The sequence below is a fragment of the Phaeoacremonium minimum genome (genome assembly GCF_000392275.1).
Source record: "Phaeoacremonium minimum UCRPA7 unplaced genomic scaffold PA7_03_scaffold_558, whole genome shotgun sequence".
Lineage (NCBI taxonomy): Eukaryota > Fungi > Ascomycota > Sordariomycetes > Togniniales > Togniniaceae > Phaeoacremonium > Phaeoacremonium minimum.
Window position 1 is genome coordinate 4,251 of NW_006921460.1, and position 16,714 is coordinate 20,964.

Consider the following 16,714-nt stretch of genomic DNA (forward strand, 5'->3'; position numbering starts at 1 on the left):
CGCGATTCAATCGACAAAATTGACATGCTCGCTGAACCTGACTTCGTTTTGCACGTGGTTTAGGCTCTGGTGAAGCCGGGTGTTCTTCCAGAGATTTAGGCGTGAGACTCTGGAAAGTGGTAAACATGACGACTCCAAGAGACGCCGAGATCTCACGTAATGCCCTCGCTACTAGCAGGTCGAAAGAAAAAAGAAATCATGTTTACAATTCGCATGTGAGTCTGAAGACCTACATCATTGTCGAAGGATCGCGAGTCACGCTACTACTTTGGCCTTACTAATTTTGAGGTTATCCGGAGTGCAGAAGGAGTTTTCGGAGTCTGCCCAAAGCGGCTAGCGTATCATCTTTAGTGAGATACTTACACGAACTCGCTGACTAACGAAAAAAGCCAGGTTCTCCCCCTTTTGCATCCCATAACGCGAACTGTACTTACTCGAGAAAGTCGTTGAATCTCTAGTATAAGCCGTTGAGTCATATTTCAATGGCAGGCCGTCTATCTGTCCTTCGCACTGAGCACTACCCAATTGTAAACCATCGGTACACCTCCTTCGAATAAAACGGATATTCAGCAGCAATCCGTGGGTGATCATCGAGCCAGTGGGCCGATGTGCCCGTCAAGAGGTTGCTTCCCACCAGCCCTGATAGCATGAAGGAATGTCTTGTACCTGCCATATTATGCTACTGCAATTATATAAGTTCTTGATAACGATCGTGGAGTCTGAGGTGCTGTGATCCACAGCAGCAGGTCGCTTGGCTTTCCGGATAACAGTCGACGGCAGTCCCATCTTATATTCAAGGATTGGACAAACCGTCTGTACTCACACAACCTCATGCTCTGATGATTTTCCATCCCCCTATGCACCGGCTGCGTTTGGATGATATACTCGTTTCCCAGCAGCTCATCTAGCTATTGACCTAGTTCCTATCTGCACAAGGTCTTCGGACTTTTGGCCAGCATGTATTCAAGCGAAACAACATGGGGTAATCATGGATTCAATGACTGTTTATTATGCAGTCTGTGCGAAAGCTTTATATCAACGGTCTATGTTCCAAAGTTTGCTGAAACCTATGCCTACTATGAAGGTGTAGGAAAGCCGCGAGAGTGCCTATGAGCGCCTCTCAGAAAGTGGATGTCTCGATCAATATAGAAACAAGTAGGCCCAGCCTCTTTGGGGTATCTTTTGTAGTCAGGATGTTGTAGCTCTTCTCTCCGCGTGGCCATCTATGATGACGCCTCTTCGGACCAATCAACTTGCCAATTTTCCACGATTGATTGAGAATCAAACTTGACCTTTTTATCCGCTTTGACAACAGAGCTTATCTTCTTTGAATGCTTGTGTGGCTTCTGATGCGAATGCTTATGCCCCTTTCGTGTCTTTGACGGTGGTGCATCTTGAGTTGGCACCGGTTCGACAGTGGACGCGTCCATACTCGTGGCAGAGACAACTGTTTCTGCACTCACCACGTCTACTGTTGGAAGAATACGAGCGTTCCCAGGAGCAGGAGCTTGCTGTCTTAGAGTCAACGGTGTAATCCCCTCAGTAGGCTGTGGGTAGGAGTTGCCGACAACAACGTTGGTAACGGGCAACATGGACATGCGATAAGAAATCGGTTGCGCCCTTGGCTGCTCTTCCTGGTAAATTGTAGAGAAGTCCTTAGTGAATTGGTATTCCCATTTACCTGGTAGACCTTGTTAGTTATCTATCGGCAACGTCTGATTGAGAAGACTACACACCATTCGCTCCTTGCCTAGCTTGCCAGAACCATGACCTTTCCGCATCTCCGGGAAGCCATTTGGACCACAGCCGCATCTGAGGCATCGGTGTGGGCTTCTGTGGTCCAGTCATAACTTTAGATTCCATTTCGACTTTTCCCGACCAACCGTCCGGCTGATCTCTATTCTTATCTTTTGGCCTATGGTGCTTTTGACCATGATGGCAATGTTTCGAAGTCGGATAGTGATGATCGCTGTGAGGCATGGGGGCAAGTATCACGAGTATGTGAACGGATCAATTCGAGATGCCAGATTGTGTGGGTTAAATGCGAAACAGCACGATGTCAAAGTGGAGGATTGTTTTGATCATCTCCGATGGGCGGCGACGTACCTTGTGCGCCTCTTTAAACTAACGCAGGACAGTTCGCGGAGTCACATCTCGGGAACCACAGGGACATCCTTGCCGCACTAGGCAGCCTCGCTGGTCGTTGAAACCACTCAATGTTCCCCCGCGCATTGTGGCAGCGTAGGCAAATGCAAGACAATTCGCCTCCGCAGTGCTAGCTGACGTAGAATGGTCGAGTTGAGTCTATCAGGCAGCAAAGCGCAGTGCCTGGCCATGCGGAGTGATGTGATGTGTAAGTCGAGCGCAACGTGGGCAGTGGACGAGATTTCAACCATCTGCAGGCTTTTAGAATGCTGCAGTAGTCCCCTGCAAGAAGAGATATTCGAATGGCTCTCCGTTCAGTGCCGAATGAGCAGCCGAATGGCAGCAAATGAGAAGCGGTGTTGTTCAAGTAAAAAGCGTCCTTTGCATCTGCAAGTTGTTTACGGTGAGCTGAGACAGGCTGTGTACATATGCGGACTACACCTCTTCAACCACTTACATAGGGGTCTAATGACGCATGTCGATCAGGCATGGAAGCCATTGAAACGCCAGATTATGCGGCAATAACTGTGCGGAAATCGTGCCATAAGTTCAAATTCAATGCCTTTCACTATACATCAATTAATTGCCTTGTTCGAGGTTACACTGGGCAGTGCGCAACTGGGCCGCAAAACGCAGTGCTGCCCAATCGTGAACCGTTCCGTCAACAACATTAGCATATGTTGGGGACAACAATTGCGGCTCTACAAATTAAACATTCAAGATGGTGTGGAGATGTCAGTCGGTTTCTCATTGATGAGGGTGACCATCTTGCATGTGGAGGATAGCACGTGCTTGCACTTACAAGGCTCTCATTGACGGAGCCTTTCTACATATTGCCTCTTGTCGCCGATATTTATTCGTCGCGGGCAACAAAGACTATGACTGATCACCTTGATGAGGCCCGGTGAGTCTCGTGTTCAGGTCTTATCAAGTTGACAGCCCACCCTAACAAGCCACAAATCGTCAATATCCCCAAACTATGATCCTTTCGACCACAGTCTACGAGTTCCATCGCGCCACCACTATCAACCCAATTTCAGCCTCGAATGTCTGGTCTGTCGGTAAATCTACCTCATAGATTCTCTTATGAAGCCTCAAAAAAGTGCTGCATTGATGAGAACGCGGCCTCGCGTCATAACACATGGTCAATGGTATAGTAAGGGGGTTCCCAAAATGGCAGTGACTAAATTAAGAGAGATAAATTGAGAAATTCAATGAGGTGTATTTGCATTCGATTGTTGTGTCTGATCGAGATTTCTCGTAATCATACCTGACTAGCTCGCAATGGGAAAGAATCAGCTGGGAGTTCCGCTGGGATGACCGATGCAAAAGAATTCGCATCCAATTCAGCAGAGCCCCAGCCTTCCTGTAATACATGTTTTGGAGGATTGGCTTGTACTATGCGATGCTTACTACTACTCGTTCTAAGGAGTCTACTCCACCGTTTCCGCCTATCAGTTCTCGCATTTCCTTTTATCAGGTATACGATAGCAATAGCACATATGCACAAGAGTGCAAGACCCCCAATAACGCCACCAACAATAATACCGATATTAGTCGTAGTGGAAGAGCTAGCTGAGCGTTCAGATGTAGTCGACGATGAAGGTGCAATACCTTCTTGGGTCGAGGATTGTGATGTGTCTGTTGACGTCACTCGTGTGCTCTGTTCTGGTGACGAAGATACGGAAAACGCAGTCGATTCTAATGTAGTTGGCGAGGGCAGACGAGAGGAGATGGTTTCCACTAGGTCGGTTGTTGGACTGACCATCAAATGATCCGTTCTAGGGGTCGGTCCACAAGCAATGTATGAATAGGTTTGATCGACTCCGAATGTCAAAAGAGCAGTCGAGCAGAAGTCTCCGTTCGTACTATTAGCCGAATGTTAAACGTCTCGTGGATGATACGAAGTAACAGCTGCAATTCATTTCATGCTTACCAAATGAATGTAATTATTCCAGGAGTTCCAACAATCCCACAACCATTAGAGCAGGTGTTGGAATCGACACAATTCCCTGCAAGGCCACAATCCGTCGCAGAAATGACAGTCGTGGGACAGAAACCCCAAAGGCCATGTTGTGTATCGATGCGGCAAACAAAACCTAAGTTCGCCGTGCGAGGCTTTGACGGATCTCCGTTAGCAAATCCACAGGTTGTCAACGAATGTTGTCTTCTTTGGGGATTTGGTGACACTAATTGTGGTGTTGCGGATATAATTGGCAAATGGACGAGGTTGTTTGCCGTTGACTGAGTGACTGTCTCGAAGATGAAGGCAGAGATGGCCTTATACCAATAGATGTAGGGAAACAAGGCTCTGACAATGTGCATCTTGAAAGCGATGGGAGAGCTCATGACAAGTCGAACAGCAATTGTTGTTGGAAATATGAAAGTATTTAGAGATAATTCTAGGTACTAAACAACTCAAAGATTTGGAAAGAAATGAAACCATCGCAGACGGAAGGAGAGCAGAAATGGAATTCATAGACGACGGCTCGGGAGGGTGAACCAACAGCACAGGGCCAAGCATGCTCGCAATGGGATGCTCTTCATTCACTCTGGCCAACCTATGGCTTCTGTGCCAACTCATAGTATACGGAGAGCCCTGCAAGTCGCAGCTTTTCTCTTATCAGTCTTTGTCTACTAAAGCCGGTAACGGGAATTGGTCGGCCTCTTCGGCGCGAAAGCATTGGCTGTCCAAGAACACCATTCTGTCGGGTTTGTCTACGACACAGCCTTAACCTTTTCCCAATCTCTTGCGCAGGTCTTCCCCCTCCAGTTTCCGAAGGCAGAATCTCAAGCGAGTTTTGTTGGTTTACTGAACAGTACCCCTGGCACTTATAAGACCAATAGAATATCGCCTTACCCCATGAAACCGTCACCCAGTTGTTGCTACCTTGCAGATAACCTTTAAGCCGGCAGCGTTCCCAAAACTTCTCCTGCATCATTGTTATCCTCAACATGGCAGAGCAGTTCACACTGTCCATGTAACAGAACCAGCGATGTTCATGTAAATATTTGGCTTTCATTCATGGCGCCGCGAAAGGTCGTCATTGCTGTGCAACTGGCCATCTTGTCGGTCGTGATCACCATTCTCATCTTCTATCATGATTTGATAGCGGAGCGATTTACCAACGTCACTAAACCGTTGCATCATATCGGTGAGCCACCTGATGCTCGGGTGTTCCATATTCTAATCAAGAACAGAGGTCCTGGGGAGTGAAGATGGCAGCCACCCAACATCCACAATTGAGGATCACTTCAAAGAAGGGACATCCGGAAAAAATAGCAACAAAACGGCTCCCGAGCCTACAATGCAGGTTCATCAAGGTTTGAACAGCACAGTACCTTTTGTGAAAGCCATCATGAATCCGGCAGATGATGAATTTCCACGACTCGAGTGTCCAATTACAGATTTGTCCCGGTATGCAGTCTTGAATGCCGAATCGACAACAGTCGAGTACTTCTTTGCCCTGGATCTTCGGCAATGTGTCGACTTACTACCGCGATTACTTGGAAGTATAGTTGATGCGATGAAATTCCTAGGCCCTCAGTCCTGCTCGTTATCAATAGTTGAAGGTAATTCTAATGACGGCACGCCCGAGGTTCTCGAAGCTATCCGCACCGAGATCGAGGCAATTGGGGCGACTTACTCGCTCCAAATTAGTGATATTGACCCATCCAAGAATGAGCGAATTCCAAAATTGGCCAAGCTGAGAAACCTAGCTCTTCAACCAATTCTTGACCAAGCCTCTCGGTATTCACTTCATACAACGGTGATTTTCCTCAACGATGTGGCCATCTGCTTGGAAGACATCTTGGAGCTAATTTATCAGCGACAACTTCTCGGTGCCGATATGACCTGCGCCATGGATTGGACTTATGTTGGACAAAATCCTACATTTTACGATATATGGATCGCGCGAACGCTAAACGGAGATTCCTTCTTCGAGATTCCCGCTGACGGGAACTGGGATTCGGCTTGGAATCTCTTTTGGAACAACCCCGAGACTAAGAGCAGATACAACCAACACCTCCCATTTCAGGTATTCTCATGTTGGAATGGAGCCGCGGTCTTTACGGCAGCCCCAATCTTTAAGAAAGCAGTTGCTTTTCGTGGTCCTGGGAAGGGCGAATGTTTTCAGGGAGAACCAGAACTCTTTTGCAAAGACATGTGGTACAATGGATATGGACGAATCGCAGTGGTACCCAGTGTCAATCTAGAATACTCGGATGAGCGTGCAAAGGATATCAAAGCATTGAAGGGGTACACATCGCACTGGCTTGGCTCGGAACAGACTGAGCAGTCCAATCCGATAATATGGCAGCCAAACCCACCCCCACAAGTGAAGTGCATGACATCTTACGATTCGCAGGAGTGGAGGCCATGGAATGAGACTTTAGCTAGAGAATAAGCACAAACTGAGTCCCTCCCACTCGCCTTCCGTGAAGTCCATCAGAACACATCAAATCGTGGCTTTCTACCTGTAACAGCTCGCTGTCTCGGGATGTCTAATACATTCGAGACAGTCGCCAGGACAGCTAGTGCTGAATTTGTCTGTAGCTTAGAAAAGGCCGCTGGTGTCTGTCTTTTCTGCTTCCCGCAACAAAAACTTCGCCGTGTATCATGTCAAAGCGACGAGTGAGATTGATCTCCGTATCCTGTCGGACAGGGGTAAACACCAATAAAGCATGTTTGCTAACCCCTACGACAATCACTTTTCACCATGATAATGTAAACTACAGACATTATTGCACTTTCTTCAGGCCGTGACTATTTCTTAGAGCTGAATGGGGGGTCTGTCTGGCTGGGCTCTTTTCATACCACAGCGCTCGCTGCAAGGGGCCTACGTCTACCATGCCGTACACCATGCGGCACAGGCGCAATCCTCCTCAACAAATGCAAAAGTCCCTGGATATACACGTGTAGAATGTCTATGCGTAAGGCTGTGCAAGATGGCTGTCTGAAGAGACATGCAGTCCAATGAAGTGAAGACCTCTCCTCAGCTTCAATTTCTCTTTCCCTCCGAAACCACCTTCTTTCGTTTCTTGTAAACCCTTTGATAGACGTTAGATCATTTGAGAAAATGAGCTCGACAAGGAACAAGAAGATACTCTTCATCACCAATGCGGAATTGGGGGAGGCCCAGGTACACTTGGCGACATGTCACACAGTCGTACAAGAGGACTCAAGTGTCGAAATTCACTTTGCAAGCTACAGAGGGATCGAAGAGGCCGTGGAACGTGCGAGCCAGTACTCTCAGAAGTGCACACTCCAATCGAAGCCTTTTAATTTCCACCAAATCCGCCCTCCGGCGTCCCCACTGTAACGGCGGAGGGGCGTGACGGAGCAGAGTGCCGGCAGTGGGGCCGGCCACCAGCTGTCGGAGAATTGACGGACCGTTCGAGAAATTTGGGTGGTACCAACCTTCCCACTACGCGACGAGGGCCTTGCGAAGAAGCTCAACAGTCGACCTACACTCCAGCTTCCTCCGCAGCCAGACTCCACCATGACGTCCACAATTGGCATCCCGATCAAGCTGCTGAACGAGGCTCAGGTGAGCATTGGATCTATCGGAACTTTGGGGCGCTCTATCGTGTACTAACATTGTTTGTAGGGCCACATTGTGACCCTGGAGATCACCTCTGGCCAGACCTACCGCGGCAAGCTCATCGAAGGTGCGTGAGACAGTTTATTCCTATATTTCTGCTTGGGCTAATTGATTGAATAGCCGAAGACAACATGAACGTGCAGCTCAAGGACATTACGGTGACGGCGCGCGATGGAAGAGTCAGCCATCTGGAGCAGGTCTACATTCGAGGCAGTCACGTTCGGTTCTTCATTGTCCCAGACATGTTGAGGTAGGTGTTTACGGTGTCGCAAATCGAAGGGCGACTGCTTGGGTACGCGGGCGACTTTGCTGACGAGATGAATAGGAATGCGCCCATGTTCCGAAGCCGCAACGTCCGTGGTCGTGGTGTGGGTTTGGCAAGAGGCAGGGCGACCGTTAGCAGGGCAAGGGCTGGTGGACGGGGAGGCAGATAGGAGATATGATTTCTGTTCTAAGCGTGACAGACGACAGGCGACATGGCAATTGTGTTTGGCGTTCGGATCAAAAGCCACGGGAAATGATGGCGGATATAGCATGATATTGGCAGGCGGCACATCGATATAGATGCTACCCGATTTTGAGGCCAGGCAGACATGCCGCTTGAGCAAGAATCGAGCGCGGCTCTAAAATAGAGTACGTATGGTCATACTCGGAAGAACCAATAGCAAACGATTGCTAACCATTTGCGCACCTTGAAGTGATAAATATTTACAATGGGAGAGCAGTGGTTTCCCTGGTATACGTTACAGGAAATGTACAAATATTATCCTCCGAGTGGATCTGTGATTACTTGAGCTTCGATAGCGCTTCCTCGGCTTTTTGAACAAGCTCTCTTGCCTTTCTCAGTTCCGTCACGCCTTCAGGTCCCTTAAGAGCACCCTTTGTAGATCTGTCAAGAACCTCGGCAACGCTAACTTCGACGGCTCTCACGGCCTTGCGGCCTTCTTCTTGTACTTCTCCCTGCCAATACTCCCGCGCTGTTTCCCATTTTGTCTGCAGCCGTCGAAGACTCCAGACAATACCCAGCGCAGCTACCGCACCGGCTTCAAAGGGACTGAAAGCAGACAAGTAGGCAAGGGCTGCTAGAGCCGTAGACAATGCAGAAGTGCTGAGCGATTGGATCATGAGCTTTTGAGCCAAAGCCTGGAGGGCTGGAATTGTTTTGTCCAGGAGGTAAGCCCGCGTAAAGCCGATATGTGTCGGCCACTTTGATTCAGCTTCCACTACGGCGGATTTTGGCGGTTCGAGACTGAGAGACTCTTCGGCTGTTGAAGCATCAGGCGCTTGCAGAATAGGTGCAGAATAAGATGGTTTGCCTGAATCTGCGAACAAGCCAGCTTCTTCAAGACGGCCGGCGAGATATATGATGTTGCGTTCCGCAAGAGGGAGAAAGCGCTGGCTGAGCATCTCTGAAGAAAGCAGCGCAACGTCATCAACACGCCAAAATAGCTTCCACCAGTTTAGTTTCCGCCAACGGCGGCTTGTGAATGCCAGATCCAGCTGATCTTGAAGCTCAGCATGTGCAGATTCGGCCCAATCTGCTAGGCCCTGATTCAAGGCTGTAAGGTCAGATGCAGAAGTTGCAGATAGAACAGAGGATAACCGATGCGCCTCTGATTCTTGGATTGATGCAAGAGCATTCTGCAAGATTGACGCAACGAGGGCCTTAACCGGCCCCTTAGTGGCACCATCACTGGTTGGAGACGTGCCGGTTTTAAGCCACTCCAGAAGCGTCGGCACGTTACTCTGGAACCACAATTGCTCATAAGTGAAAGCATTGCTCAGGCTTTCGCGGAAAGCAGCAAGCCCTTTGCTAGCAGTCTTAATGTCGACCTGTGTAAAAGGGTAGCCAGCTGCGTCTTCAGAGGGAAAGCCTGGCAGGTTGACAGCCGCAGCTATCGTGTCTCGGTACTGTAATAGTGGCATTGTTACAATGGAGGCCGCTCCCATTATGCCTTCAGTAACAATTAAAGCTTTGTGGATCGGAGTCGTGATCGGGGCGTATCTTCCCGTACTCGAGGTGGGAATGTCTACCGTAGGCACGAGAACGGCTTCCTCGAAGGCCTGAAATGCTGCATCGTTGTCTGCGTCTGCAAGCGGATTGGACTCAGTGACCAAAATCTCAAGGTTGTGTCCATTGAGAGTTGGCGACGAGATGCGGATTTCGCGCAGGAGGCTGCTGTCTTTCGCGAATGCCACTGATCCGTCTCCATCACGGATTTGCTCTGGGCCAACCCTAATAATCAGAGGCTGACCGGCGTCATGATTGCCCAATTGCTGCTCCCAGTCCTGCTCGGGCTTCAACGGGTCTGCTAACAGCAGCCTGAGCACTTCCTTTGCTATACGGCCCGAATCTGCGCCGTTCGTCAAGCCTAATATCGCGATGCGTATTGACTCGTTTCCTGCCTCCTGCTTCAAGCCGCTGAGGGCCAATTGAATTCTTGACAGATTCACATAATTTGCGGCATGCTTTTGCAGGTCTTTCAGGGCGTCTTCAAGATCTCGGCGGGGATTTGTATGTGCCAGAGCCGAAGTAGATTCGAGTCTTCGCGACACGAGATTTCTGCGCCTGGTCTTTGGTGTCGCGCTAGTCGGTCGCGAACATAGCGAACAGAAGAGGCATAGTTGTGGTTGAGGATTCGATATGAGACTCGCAAATGCCTTGGTGCGGCCGGCAGCTGGCCGCAAAGTGAGTCGTGGTGACATGGCTGCCGTTGAGTCTATGAGGAGGACCTGAGCAGGATATCACAGGAAGCTTTGAGTGTCGCTAAGAGAGCTGTAATTCAGAGCTTGGTTTTGCCGGCAAAGAGCCGGCAGCTTTAGTGGGTGAGCCCTGGGACGTCACTACCTAACTACATCGCTCAGTCTGCCCCACGCTATTCCGGATACATCCGCTCCCGGAACCAACCCACCATACCTACGTCTACTGAACACTCGTATACCCTTTCTCGTGAATCCGATACTTGAGACTTTGAAGACTCTGGCCTGCAAGCTCTAGATCCTCCGAAATGTCGCAGTCGACTGCACACCGCCGGCTCCTCCAGGAGTATCGGGCGTTGACGAACAATCCGCCTGAGGGCATCACCGCCGGTCCCGTCTCCGAAGATGATCTGCTACACTGGGAGGCGCTGATCCAGGGCCCCGAGGGCACCCCGTTCGAGGGCGGCGTTTTCCCTGCCGAGTTACGCTTCCCCAAAGACTACCCGCTCGCTCCACCAACAATGAAGTTTCTGGGGGAGATTTGGCATCCCAATGGTATGTTCACACATCCAGGCATCCAAAAGCAACAGCTCGACTGACGTTCACATGCAGTGTACCCCAGTGGCCTGGTCTGCATCTCTATTCTACATCCACCCGGCGACGACCCGAACCACTACGAGCACGCATCCGAGCGTTGGTCGCCGATTCAGTCAGTGGAGAAGATCTTGATCTCGGTGATGAGTATGCTTGCGGAGCCGAACGACGAAAGTCCTGCGAATGTCGAAGCGGCGAAGATGTGGCGCGAGCGGAGGGGCGAGTACGAGCAGAAGGTCCGAGATGGCGTCAGGCATATGTTGGGACTCTAGAATCCCGAAATATGAAGTCCATTCTGGCGAGCAACATATGATGCTCCAACTGCAGGTTCAATAGGTACATCAGAGCAGACGAGATTCGTGATCGCTCACATATGCATAGCGTGGAGTTTTAGGTAATACACTTTAGCAACGCTTCTCTATGGGTTGGGTATTCATTGTGTCTACATGCTTCTTCTACGCTCATTCTTCGTGACTTCATAGACCGAATGGCCAGGCTACAGACCGTTCTCAGCTTTAAACTTATCCCAGCTCTCATTCAATGTCGCAAATACAGTCCCTGCAATCATTCGGATCTCTGTGTTTGCGTCTTGTGGAAGCTGAGTGAAACAGTTAGCAAAAGAGTCTGCGTCTTCTCGGTTTAAGTGACAAGCTTACCTTATCTGGGTGTGTCTTGCTGATGGCCTTCATGTAGACGATCTTCACTTTGTTGGCCATCACAAGTTCATGTAACCCGACTTTCTTCCATCCGCTGTTCTCCCACAAGACCTGGTCCAGGCTGCCCAACAGGGCTCGAAGATTATCCCTCTTGCCATCGCGCCATGCAGCAATGCGGGCATCAACCTTGTCGACCAGCGCAAACTTCTCATCGTCTGCCTTTGCAGCCGCTTGATTCGCAGCACGGAGCCTCTCGACAGCTTCAGAGTCCTTCTGAAGAAGCGACGGAGCTGTACGTCTTGTAGCGGGCCGAGCAGTCGGTGTAGTTGTCCTTGATCTGGCAGCCGGCGTCGGCGGTTTAGAGGCAGGCTTTGGAGCAAGTGCCTTTTGACATCGCTGACGGCCTGCGAGAGCTGTAGGACCGCCAACACCACTCTCAATGCAAATTGTCCAGACGGCGCCAGCATCTGCCCACTTCTCCATCTGCTCCAATGCCTCGGCTTTTCGGGTCAACGCTTTCCCAAAGAGATCCTTCATATCTCGCTTCTCGCCGCTCTCATCTTGCAGCTGAACGTGTTCGCCCTCGCCCTTGCCAGGCCCAATAAGCGTGATCGCCGCGTCTGCATCCTCGACAGCTTGGCGCGGCTCACCAGTCTTGAGAGCTGTCAAGGCTCTATTGCAGAGCAGAAGAATCGCCAAGGGATGCTCGCGAGGTATAGCCGCGAGGGATGAAGAATAGGAGCTGTGCGCTGCTGCATAATCTCCACGTTTGAAATGTGCTGTACCATCCAACCGGTGGCGAGTCGAAGTCTGCAGAGCCGCGGGCTGGATTGATGGTATTTGACGAACTGGGCGGGGTGTTGGAGTCTTTCTGGGAGGCGGTGGGTGCGAGGCTACCTTGTTTGAAGCCGGCGATGGTTGGAACTGTCTTTGTGGATTAGTAGACTTAGAGGGAGCTTGAGAGTTGAACAGAAGATCAGGTTCTTCTGAGGGCTGAGGCCTTGAATCGACCGGTGGCTGTGCAGCAGGTTTCTTCCTTCGAGCCGGACTGACATAGGCCTGGGGCTCTTCAGCCGAGAGTTTACTCAGTCGAACTCTAGGGTCTAATAGTGAGGGTTGTGGCTGTTGTTGCTGCCATCTAGGGGCGGAACTGCTCCGAGTAGATGATCCTGTTGACAGGGCTGGAGACTGGTCACGCGTAGCCGCCCTTTGCTCACTACGAGACTGCGGAGCGAGATGACTTCTGACGGGGCGAGAGTTTGCCTCAAGCGCCATGGCCTCATCTGTTACATCAATGTGGCGTTTTTCTCCTTCGCCTGGTGTTCTCTCTTGCTGTATCGACCTCATCCATTTCGGCTGGCTAGGATCACCTTCTGGCTGTTGAAACTCAGCGACCGCCTTTTGCATCCTTTTCTGCCCAGTTTTCCACAGTGAATTCGCGGTCTTGAGAAAACTTGTCCCCACAGCCGCCGCTGTCTTTGCAAAGTCAGGCTCTCCGCTAGCAGGTGAACCGTTATCCCGCCTGTTCGGAGGCCCTTCACTCATCCAGGCCGGGCTGGCGTTCCTATCTCTTTCAGATGGAACCTCGGTCCGGGTTGAAGCTTCTCTGCTCGCGCCCCTGCCCCCCTTTGCCTTCTCTTTCGACTGCCGGTGTGCATCATCAAGTAACCAGTTCACTGCAGCCTGTACATTCAAGCCGGCGCCGCTTTCTGTTAGACCCCGTCTGGCGTTCTCTGGCGTGAATCCATAATCCACAAGCTGTGCTACCGCTTTGTCAAAGGGGTCCTGACTCCCAGCTGGGACAGCATCCTCGTCGGCTGAATCCGAATCTGATCCTTCGATGGGCTTTCCTGGCTCTGGTTCTTGCGGCCGCCGCTGTGGCGGTTGCTGCTTCCGCTTGATCTGGTCGACTGGCTTTCCTAGGTCGCCCAGGAGGTCATCGTCCTCCTCGTCACCCTCTGAGGTTTGTGGAGCTGGGCGACTGCTAGTAGGCTTCATCTGGTTGAGACCAAATGGGTCATCGTCGTCGTCACCAAGGCCTCCGCCGTTAGGAGCAGAAGGTTTTGTCCAGGCGCTTGGATCATTGAGATTCAGCGCTGGCGTAGACTTCCCAGAGGCAAGCTGCGGCGGGGGGTAGTGACTCGCGTTGTCTACCTTGGTGTCGGCATTGAACGCAGCGAATAGGTCGTCATCGGATCCCGGCTTAGCATTCTGTGCATTAGGCGTGGAAACCGGAGGAGGGATAGCGGGGGACGCTGTCCTCGAACCCGTCCCTGATCGCTGGCCCAGAGTGTCCCAGAACTGCCCATCGCCAAAATTTGCTTGCGCCTGTTTGCGCTTTTCTTCTTCTTTCCTCCTCTTTTCGGCCTCGAGCTGTTCTTGACGTTCTCGCAAGCTCAGGTTTGCAGTGTTCTTGTGAGAGCCAATGTTCATAAGGTTGCTGAAGGCATCTTGGGACGGTTTGGCTGGCGGCGGCTTGGAGCCAATGTTGCCTGAGGCTTGAGAGGACAAGGGCGTGTTACGCCCCGAGGTGAGGGGTGACGGTGTCGGCCGGAGCGAAGGGTAGGAGAAGGCACTCGAAGAGTTCATCGGCGGCGGTTTCGATGTTTTGCTGGTAGACGACCAGTCCAACCCGGAAAGGTCGTCCATCGTTGCAGATGACGAGAAGCAGAAATCTTTATCTTTTTGAAAGAAAATACAGTGCCATCAATTCTCGAATCCAGAGTTCATCCACTACCACATATCCAGGGTTGCTCAGTATTGCATAACAGATTAATACTCCTTTCCTAGTCGATAGCTTCCCCAAGCACGTTGTCGTAACATGTGGCTTAAGATTCTGTGGCTGAAGTGGCATATGTGGCGTCGCCTCTCCACGTGCTTAGCTGCTAAACACAGACCCGGCTACTGATCTCTTTCAGGAAGAAGTGTCTCGGTGAACGAGCCTGTCACTGTTCAATGATCCATTATTTGAACCATTATTTGAAATTACAGGCCTCAAGTGAAGACGCTCAGGATCATGTCTAACTGTATAGATTTCTTCCCCCGATCTTGTAAAAACAAAACTCTGTAAACAAGTTCATATTCAATAACCCGCGTGGTTCACTTGACAGATAACTATGCAGGATGTTTTGTACAGTAGTCTAAGTGGTTCCCGTGGTGCAGAGAATAGTTCATGACCTGTCCGACAAAATCTGTATGTAATGCTGGAAATTAACGCTGAAATAGACTTATTTCGAAAAGTTCATCTAGCTTCAAGGCCTGATCATAAATACCTGTACAAATGGCCTATTAGTGTGTAAGGACTTGACATGTTGGTTTACCATAAGTTCCCTCTAACACTCATCATTCCTGTGGTCGGATTCTGAAGGAAGCTTGTTCGATGATCAAACAGGAGAAGCTCATCTCCCCTTGCCTATCCCATAGGGGCGGTCTCCTCCACATTGAATACGTAATGACAAACGGTTGTTCCCGAACCAGCCACTACTTCTGTCATTTCGGGCAGTTTACACAGCTCTCAGCTCGATTGTCTCTTCAACGTCATCACACTCAAAAAGTGCAGGTGGTGACGAAGGTCTCCTCCATGCAGCAGATAAGTCGTTCAGCAAACGGCGATGATCTTTTCGTTGAACAGGAATTTCACATCCCGTCCAGCCGCCGAATTGTTTGCTTTTGGGGCCCCATCACACAGGAGTCAGGAGTCAGGAGTCTGTCCCTGACTCGACGCAGCTGAGAAGGAATGTTATTGACACCTGCTCAACATTTCGCTGCCCAGCAACATCGATAATTGACAAACTAAATGAGTAGTGCTCATATAGACAGTAGCCGACAACAATTTCAACCGGTAAGCTTCATACAATCTCGCTCGTTATGCTGCTCTCGAGAATAGCATCACTTGTTGCCCAGAATAGGGAGGCGAGTGCTCTGACGAGGTGAGACTGTGGCACAAGCCACGCTGTACCGTCAAGCACACTTTTAGAAGCGTGGGATTTAACCCTTCGGTTCGGGCGCTCCAGCCATTCATTCCTAAGGGTGTTGGAGGGGCACAAGAATAGCTGGGGGTTAGGCGCAGGCCATGCATGTTGGTCGAGGGTAAAGGGGGCGATTGTGTAAGGTGATTGGCCAGATGAAGTGCCTGAAACACGTTTCAAGACCTTCCATTGGGGATCGAGCCCCTGCGCTATCCCTGGCGTGCCTTGCAGCTTAACAGCCGCCCCTGGCTTTAATTGGGCTTGCAGCTTTTGTGGTCTTTCCCCTTTGTCAAAATCTTTGGCAGCAAACGCAGATTCACGGCCAGACAGCTTGTCAGCTGGCGTCTTTTCGCAGCCAATCGACCAAGATAGCACGACCGGTTTGTATGACAGGCATAAGAGACACGTTCTGCTTGCCGCGCATGTCTGTCTGCACTCATCGGGCCAGAACGAACGTGCAAGCCACGATGTGTGACGCTAATGGTGCCACGAAGGACAACTGGCCGGCCACAGAGGGTGAGGGTGATGAGGAAGGGAGCACCATTTCTTCTCGTCGTGATCAGGAGACCCCCCATCCTGGGCACTTCACTGGCGGCGTGTCAAGGAGTTCCGCATCCTTCAGCGCGGCGGGTGAATTGGAGCTCTCGCCGTGTCTGTGGCGTTCTCTGCGCGACTGGAATGCGAGCGTCGTGCCGAGTAACGGCATGTGCCCTTAATAGCCTCTCTTGCCTATTGTCCATTGCGTTGCCGAAGGACTGCACTGACGGGCCCCCAAGCGGCGGTGCAGGCTTTTGGAATTCATAAACTGGTATGGGATATCCTCTTTGTGCTTCCAAATAGCGTCTGCCGTTCTGCAGATCTCCCCTGTAGATTCTGCTTATCCCTATTCGCCCTCCGGCAATTGCTCCAATGAGGGCGGCAACGTGCGTGCCCAAGCCTCTGTGCCCCCAGCTCCTTCTCCATAACACACCGCTGCGACGGCTGAGGATGACGAGTGTGTCTGCCAGGGCCCGAGAGAGGTGCAGATTTTCGGATGGAAAAAGGC

General features: G+C 50.8%; 3 protein-coding genes across 3 annotated transcripts; 2 read left to right on the forward strand and 1 right to left on the reverse strand.

The window, feature by feature from the left end:
- Positions 1-7,649: 7,649 nt before the first annotated feature.
- Positions 7,650-8,185, forward strand: UCRPA7_7810 (putative small nuclear ribonucleoprotein sm d3 protein; the record flags this gene model as incomplete). Its single annotated transcript, XM_007920332.1, has 4 exons — positions 7,650-7,697; positions 7,758-7,818; positions 7,872-8,001; positions 8,077-8,185. 4 exons carry the CDS (start codon positions 7,650-7,652, stop codon positions 8,183-8,185), a joined length of 348 nt encoding a protein of 115 aa, XP_007918523.1.
- A 2,574-nt stretch (positions 8,186-10,759) lies between these two features.
- Positions 10,760-11,317, forward strand: UCRPA7_7811 (putative ubiquitin-conjugating enzyme protein; the record flags this gene model as incomplete). The annotated part of the gene is made up of 2 exons (XM_007920333.1): positions 10,760-11,006; positions 11,064-11,317. The coding sequence occupies 2 exons, from the start codon at positions 10,760-10,762 to the stop codon at positions 11,315-11,317; spliced, it is 501 nt and encodes a 166-aa protein (XP_007918524.1).
- Positions 11,318-11,541: 224 nt separating this feature from the next.
- UCRPA7_7812 (putative uba ts-n domain-containing protein) lies at positions 11,542-12,489 on the reverse strand (the record flags this gene model as incomplete). Its single annotated transcript, XM_007920334.1, has 3 exons — positions 11,542-11,643; positions 11,702-12,355; positions 12,487-12,489. 3 exons carry the CDS (start codon positions 12,487-12,489, stop codon positions 11,542-11,544), a joined length of 759 nt encoding a protein of 252 aa, XP_007918525.1.
- Between the last annotated feature and the right edge of the window lie 4,225 nt (positions 12,490-16,714).